The 8,007-nt window shown below is 36.6% G+C and overlaps 3 protein-coding genes across 4 annotated transcripts; all 3 read left to right on the top strand.

Moving 5' to 3' along the window:
• Window positions 403-2,270, top strand: LOC107622531 (GDSL esterase/lipase At1g31550). Its single transcript, XM_016324462.2, has 5 exons — window positions 403-772; window positions 864-1,097; window positions 1,177-1,325; window positions 1,412-1,685; window positions 1,759-2,270. Exons 1-5 carry the CDS (start codon window positions 451-453, stop codon window positions 2,022-2,024), a joined length of 1,245 nt encoding a protein of 414 aa, XP_016179948.1. The 5' UTR covers window positions 403-450; the 3' UTR covers window positions 2,025-2,270.
• LOC107622532 (GDSL esterase/lipase At1g28600) lies at window positions 2,864-4,963 on the top strand. Its single transcript, XM_016324463.1, has 5 exons — window positions 2,864-3,215; window positions 3,290-3,523; window positions 3,795-3,943; window positions 4,109-4,382; window positions 4,534-4,963. Exons 1-5 carry the CDS (start codon window positions 2,945-2,947, stop codon window positions 4,779-4,781), a joined length of 1,176 nt encoding a protein of 391 aa, XP_016179949.1. The 5' UTR covers window positions 2,864-2,944; the 3' UTR covers window positions 4,782-4,963.
• Window positions 5,567-7,552, top strand: LOC107624295 (GDSL esterase/lipase At5g45910). Of its 2 annotated transcripts, XM_016326790.2 has the most exons (6): window positions 5,567-5,916; window positions 6,073-6,294; window positions 6,378-6,526; window positions 6,604-6,820; window positions 6,854-6,877; window positions 7,090-7,552. In XM_016326790.2, exons 1-6 carry the CDS (start codon window positions 5,619-5,621, stop codon window positions 7,317-7,319), a joined length of 1,140 nt encoding a protein of 379 aa, XP_016182276.2. In that variant the 5' UTR covers window positions 5,567-5,618; the 3' UTR covers window positions 7,320-7,552. The 2 variants fall into 2 exon arrangements, with proteins under 2 accessions (XP_016182276.2, XP_016182275.2); XM_016326789.2 differs by having other exon boundaries at window positions 5,578-5,916; window positions 6,604-6,877.

Raw genomic sequence — 8,007 nt, 5'->3', positions numbered from 1 at the left:
GACGTCATTTTAGCCACGTATTCAGGGATTAATTATAATCTGTCCTGAACGTAAATCTGTCCTGAACGTGACACGTGTTACTTTACCTGACACATTACACCTACAATCTCTATGTAGAAGAGAGAGTGTCATGTTAACCGGTTCAACCTGGCTTGGGGGACCTATATGGCATATATCTAGTAATCTTAGAAACTTGGGACCTAATTAATTTTTTTGGAGAATAAATCTGTTGGACTGCCATATATATATATTGTAGTATTACTTAATATGTCATATTAACAATAAAATAATTAATATAATTAATTTAAAATTTTTAAAAAATAAATTTAATTAAAAAAATATTTAAAAACTAATTTAAAAAATAAGTGATTTTTTAAAGAGAAAGTTGACAATTTACTTGTTAAGAATGAGGTGTGAAAGAAGCTAAGTAGTTGGATATTAAAAGTGACAATGATATCGGTATCGTACCCAGTACCCACCATCATCATCATAATGAATCGACACCTTCATCAATCTCCTCAGCAACGGTGGGGCTGCTTCTTGTTTCTACTGTTACAGTTACATATACACGTTGGTGCCGACGGCAGTGATGTCAAACAAGGCCGCTACAGTTCCATCTTCAGCTTCGGAGATTCCATCACTGATACAGGAAACTCCTACTTCATTTCGGAGGAACTCACTCCCAACTGCCTTATCCCTCCGTACGGTGAAACCTACTTCCATCATCCCAGTGGACGCTGCTCTGATGGCCGCATCATCACCGATTTCATTGGTACACTTGATGACGCCATCTTTTCTAATGTTACTATTTCATTTCTCTGATCTCCGCTCATAGTCATATGCATGTTTTCTGTTTGACCAAGCTGACTATATGGGCATTCCTCATCTGAGACCTTATCTGGCCTTCAAGAATGGCGCCGTGCCACGTGGCAGCATTCAACACGGACTCAATTTTGCCATCGCTGGAGCCACGGCTTTGAACCGCACTTTCTTCGAAGACAAGGGCTTTGTGGTTGATGCAACCACCAGCTATTCTCTCATGGTTCAGTTAGATTGGTTCAAGGATCTTCTGCCTTCTCTCTGCACTTCTCCTTCAAGTAACCCTTTTACCTTCTCTTTCTGCTCCTCCTTCAACGAAACTATGTTTAAAGTAGGTTAGGAATTGTATTATTGCAGGCTGCAAACAAGTTCTTAGCAGCTCCTTATTTATTGTGGGAGAGATAGGAGTAAATGATTATGGTTATCTCTTGGAAGAAACCACAGAACTTCAAATGCTCACACCTTACATACACCAAGTAGTATCGGTCATCACTTCAGTGATCAGGGTTAGTTGGTTGAGTAGTAGTCATTATTCCAAAACTGTTCAAATTCTGTAGGACTTATTAATGTTGAAATTCATAATTTTATTCAGGAACTGATTAATTTAGGGGCTGTAACGCTTATGGTTCCCGGTAGTATACCACTTGGTTGCAATCCAGCCTATTTAACATTACTTGCGAGTCCCAACAAAGAGGAGTATGATGAAGCTGGCTGTCTCAAATGGCTAAACAAGTTCTACGGACAGCACAATGAATTGCTTCAAATTGAACTAGATCGCCTCCGAGTTCTGTATCCCCATGTGAATATAATCTATGCAGATTATTTCAATGCTGCATTACGGTTTTACCGTTCTCCACAGCAATTTGGTAATACCATACTCTTAACTTTCTGTCGTATTAATAAACAGAACAAACGGGATTTTACCGAATGTTTTTGCAGGGTTTTGTAGAGATTTTATCAAGGTTTGTTGTGGAGGTGGAGGACCATACAATTTCAATGAAACGGCGGTATGTGGCGAGGCAGGGGCGATAGCCTGTGATGATCCTTCAGAATATATTTACTGGGATGGTTATCATTTTACTGAGGCTGCATATAGATGGATGGCCAAGGCCTTATTCCATGGACCATATACCTTTCCCAAATTTAGTTTCTCTTGTATCACACCTGAAACTTCTGCAGATTTCAATAACCATTCAATGATATAAGAAAAAGGCTTCATCGAGTAATGTACCATAGTGCTGTCATGAAAAATGTACCTTCAAAAGTGTATTAGTTCTGCATGATTCATAAGATTTCTGTTAGATTGAACTGGTCTTGTAATAGCGAACATTATCATAGCTTTGATTTGCTGTATTATTATGTATGGTGTTAGGGGTCTAATTATGTTGAACCCCAATCATCATTGGTTTTTGGTCAGTAATGATAAATAATATAATCTATGGTGATTAACATTTTTTCTTTCTTTGCATTAGTCAATATTAACAAACTCTTCTTTTGAAGTGCTGCCCTCCATTGTTTAAAAGGGTCCTGCATAAACTAAGCCGTGTTATTTTTCAATCTATTATATATAGACCGCTGAATTAGTCACCAATTACTTTATTTATTGATGGTCACATAATAATAAAAATAATCAAAATTAAATCTACTCTTGTAAATTTAGGCCTTCTTTTCTTTTTTATTTTTGTGTTTTCTGACCAACACTTAACCATTAAAACAAAAGTGAGTGATCTTCCACTATTAGATGTAATCTCACACCATTAAAAATATTGTTAATGGCCAATTGATGGTTACAAAACACTAAAATTACTGTCTCCTAGCATTCCTCTTTTTTTATTTTTGGGGTTCACTAAAGATCAATTTTGACCTTTTGGACGTAGAGCTCTGATACCATGTCATGAAACCATTCATCCCAAAAGCTTAAACTGATGGGAGAAGACAACATTAATGGTTATATCTCTAACACGAATTTTCAAAATCTTAATTTTAATAAAAAAGAATATTTTGTTTTTGTTTTCTAAAAGTTTGGCCACGTTTTAAATTCTTGGAAACGATCTGTGTATAGCATAATGCCACGTTTCGAAGAGTAGACGAAGACGAGCATGAAGTGAAGTGAAGTAACTTGACCATGGCGTTTCCAGTTCGGAAACTGCAACACTGCTGCTTTCTACTGATACTACATCACGTTGCTCTTGTTGCTCCGGGGAGAAGGAGAGAGAGCGACGATGGTTGTTACACTTCAATGTTCAGCTTCGGAGATTCCCTAACTGATACCGGCAACTTGTGCTTCATCTCCCCGCCACAGACCCCCAACTGCCTCCTCCCTCCTTACGGCAATTCTTACTTCCATCACCCCAACGGTCGCTGTTCTGATGGCCGCCTCATCCCCGATTTCATTGGTACACTTCTTTTCTTTTTTCGATTGAGCACCGAAAACTCTAACCAAACTAACTTGTACACTCTTAAACTGAAGCTGATTATATGGGAATCCCTTATTTGAAACCGTATCTTGGTTTCAAGAATGGCGCCGTGCCACGTCACAGCATTCAGCACGGGCTCAACTTTGCGGTTGCTGGAGCCACCGCTTTGGACCGCACTTTCTTCCAAGAGAAGGGGTTTGTGGTTGACGCAGCCGCCAATTATTCTCTCATGGTTCAGCTTGATTGGTTCAAGGATGTTCTTACTTATCTCTGCACTTCTCCTTCAAGTAAGCTTATTACCAACATATATATCTGCAATTATGGTAATTGAATACAATTCTCCATGTAATGAAATTACTAATTAGTTTCTATATCTGTAGAGGATAGCATTATAGTTGTGATCTAACCAAATCAAGATTTTAAGTGTATTTATATTTATTGACATGCTTTTTACATGATAAGTAATTAACAATATGATGTCAATGTATAATGAGGAATGGTAACTGGTAAAACAATTATAGAATTTGACTAGGGATTTATTCTCCTTCTATCTTGCAGGTTGTGAGGAATTTCTTCGCAGCTCCTTATTTATTGTGGGAGAGATTGGAGGAAATGATTACGGTTATCCCTTGTCTGAAACAACAGATTTTGAAGTGCTTAGATCTTACGTAACCCAAGTAGTATCTGTTGTTACTTCAGTCATCATAGTAAGTGCTTAGATATGTTTTCAATATACCAACCTACTTTTTTCTAATTACAGAGAGAGAGAGAAGCCTTCATTTCTTGGTCCTTTGTATCTTGAAAATAATACAGTATCTCTCTTTCTCGGATAATGAATTTGTGTTTCAAAAAAGGCTCTATAATTTGTGCAGGAATTGATTGATCTAGGTGCTAGAACGCTTATGGTCCCTGGAAGTTTACCACTTGGATGCAATCCAGCCTATTTAACAAGGTTAGCACTCAAGGAAAAAGATGAGTATGACCAATCTGGCTGTTTGAAATGGTTAAACAACTTCTTTGGTTACCACAATCAGCTGCTTCAAATTGAGCTTCGTCGGCTTCAAGTGTTGTATCCCCATGTCAATATCATCTATGCAGATTATTTCCATGATGCATTACGCATGTACCGTTCTCCAAAACAATTTGGTAATTATATTCTCTTAACTTTTATAACATATTAAAGCCTCTGGGATGCAAATAAACAGAACTGTTTCAGTCATAGCAGGAATCCACTTGAAGCAATAGGTTCTTTGAAATTAAACTTCAAAGTTGAGTTTACATTTAATGTTAATTGCAGGGTTTGGTACAGATTATATCAAGGTTTGCTGTGGAGGTGGAGGACCATACAATTTCAACGATACGGCGCTATGTGGCGATGCAGGGGTCATAGCTTGTGATGATCCTTCAGAATATATTTACTGGGATGGTTATCATTTTACTGAGGCTGCATATAGATGGATGGCCAAGGGCTTAGTATATGGACCATACACCTTTCCTAAGTTTAGTCTCACTTGTTCTACAATTGAGAGACCGCTGGAGATTTGAATAACTATGCAATGAAACAAAGAATAAAATAAAATACCAGCATTGTATTTTTGATATTGTTAAAGGTTAAAAAAGAAACAGAAAGCTCTGATGATCCAAGAGCTGTGATGGCCTCAAAATTGTGGTTTGCTGGTTTGATGAATCTAAAATAATATAGAGCACACAGTATCTCAGTTCACACAGTCTCAGCTTTCAATGGTGATTAAATACAACTTTTAAGTGGAAAGGTCAATAATGCTAATAACTTGAACCCCACGGCCGGTAAGAATAATAAAGATGTGGTTAGCAGCCTGAAAAGAAAACAAAAGAAAGATGTAAGCAGATTAAATTGATTGGCCATTTTTCCTCTGGCTATATTGTTGTAGAAAGTAAAAAGCTTTTCATACTTGATAAAATTGAAAACGAATTTATTTATTTATTTTTTTCTCTTAATTGATTTTGTAAAGTATGAGATTACATCTTACAACATTAATTAAGAAAAAAAACTTAAAAGAGTATATATTTCCAATAAAAGCAGCCTTGCTATGCTATAACCTACAAGAGGCAAGAAGCTAAGCATTGATAGTCCATACAAATATCAGTTTTCATTCATTTATATGTGAGTTTCATTTGAATCTAATAATGATGGTCCTCTTTCAATGACAATAAAAACACCAGCTAATTACCTACATCTTACAACTCATGACTCTCCCTTTTTAAATGAATTACATAATTAAACGAGTACAAGGAACTTTCTGATGAAAAGATGGTATCCGTGGCAACATTTAAAGCTCAACTGCAAATATAGGCTGGTTGAGTCTGTTGGCTTATAAATGCCTCATTATTAAAAATCTAATCATGTACATTTTTTGGCTTCTTCATTCATACCTTTATGCTAACAACATGATGAAGTTCTATATCCTCTTAATCATAGGATATTTCTCATGTTGTTTCCATGATAAGGTTGTTTCAGTTCCTAGTCCTATTCCATATAAGTCTGTTTTCAACTTTGGTGACTCATTGAGTGACACTGGCAATTTCCTTGCCTCTGGTGCTATTCAATTCCCTGTCATCGGAAAGCTTCCTTATGGGGTAACCTTCTTTAGAAAGGCCACCGGCCGCTGCTCCGATGGCCGACTGATAATTGATTTCATAGGTACGTGAAAGTGAAGTGTATACAAAAATCTATTATCCTTTTACCCCTTTGCTGCATTTCAACAAAAAGTGAAAGAAAAAGAAAATTGTAGGCTTATACATATAATATAATATAAACTCATTATTAATGATAATGAATCACTTTATGAATGTATAGCTGAGGCATATGGTTTGCCACTTTTGCCACCGTATCTGAACCTAAGCAATGGACAAAACATTAAGCAAGGAGTGAATTTTGCTGTTGCTGGAGCCACTGCGCTTGATGCAGAATTCTTCATCCAAAGGGGAATTGGAAAAGCTTTGTGGACTCGTGATTCATTGAACGTTCAGCTTGGCTGGTTCAGGAAGCTTAAACCCTCTCTTTGCACCACTAAACAAGGTCACCCTAACCACCAAAACGAAACTCTTGTGATAGAACTTGACACTATCCATCATTCTCTGCTTTTTTATTATATGTCGCAGATTGTGATAACTACTTCAAGAATTCTCTATTCATGGTGGGGGAGATAGGTGGTAATGATTATAACTATGCGGCAGTTTTTGGTGGAAATGTTAGCCAACTACTAGATAATGTTCCTGTAGTTGTTGAAGCAATAACAAACGCCACCAGGGTATGTTACTCGTTACATCAAATAGAGCACATTATGATAGAATATAAATTACATGAAATGAATTTCTATTTTGGTAGGCATTGATAGAAGAAGGAGCAGTGGAGTTAGTGGTGCCGGGAAATTTGCCAGTTGGGTGCTCAGCTGTGTACCTGACCTTGTTTAGAAGCCCAAACAAAGGGGACTACGATGAAAATGGATGCCTGAATGCCTTTAACGGTTTTGCAATGTACCATAACGAACAGCTCCAACTTGCCTTAAGGAATCTAAGGCACAAATACCCTCAAGCAAGGATCATCTATGCTGACTATTACGGTGCAGCGCAACGTTTCTACCGTGCACCAGGGCACTATGGTTAGTTATTACAATACACTTGGAAGATAATTAGTCAAAGAAATGCTATTTGTACACCAAAATCAGCCACTAAAATCAGCCACTAATGTATTTATGTATAAATATATGTGTGATTTAATTTATTTTCAATGTGTATCTGGTTGACTTTGGTGGCTGATTTTGGTGTACACGTAGCATAACCTGTTGTACAATAATGAATCATGTTGGTGCAGGGTTCCGAAGGACATTAAGAGCATGCTGTGGAGGAGGTGGACCGTTCAATTTCAACAATTCAGCAAGGTGTGGTCACGTTGGCTCAAACGCATGTCCAGATCCATCCAAGTATCCTAACTGGGATGGAATTCACTTGACAGAAGCATCTTACAGGCACATAGCTAGGGGTCTAGTTAACGGTCCTTTCTCAAGGCCCCCTCTCAAGTCCTCTCCCTTTATCATACCATAGACATAAATGTAACAATGACATCCAAATAACACCTTCCCTTGTTAACTACTTCAATCAGCATTTAGTTTCGTTAGTTATGGTGGCTATGAAAGTAGCTCTGTCTTTTTATTATTGCATTGTTGACTCTGTTATGTGTATTGTTTCAGCATAATACGCATTCACTGTACTGCCTACTGCGCTTAAATAGGATTGAATTTATTTGAGCATCCAAAAAGAAAAACGTGACTATTAAATACGTCTATCTTTGTACAAAGACATTTTCATCTGAATAGTCGTTGAGCTTTGTATGCATCGAAAACATCTCTGCCTCCTTCAGGATTTTTCTTGTCACAATGACCTTTTTTTTTGCAGCACTCACATTCAACTCAGCTCAGACAAACTTGACCTACCAAGAACACAAGTATCATGAACTATATTACCTTTTCTCCGGGATAACTATTCACCATCTTACAAAGGATTTAGAATTTAGGATTAAAAATTTATGATTACAGTTTAAAATTTAAGATAAATAAAATAATTTTTAAAAAGATATTGATTTAAAAAAATTAACTCCTGATAACCACTCATTTATTTATTAAAATTTATATTATTTATATATTAATATTTGCAATATATATATTTTAATATTTATAATTTAATTTATTTTATTAAAACTCAATAATAGGGAGTTCATAATAAAATTATTACG

Source organism: Arachis ipaensis, chromosome B10 (genome assembly GCF_000816755.2).
Source record: "Arachis ipaensis cultivar K30076 chromosome B10, Araip1.1, whole genome shotgun sequence".
Classification (NCBI taxonomy): domain Eukaryota; kingdom Viridiplantae; phylum Streptophyta; class Magnoliopsida; order Fabales; family Fabaceae; genus Arachis; species Arachis ipaensis.
This window is presented reverse-complemented; position numbering and strand designations above follow the sequence as displayed.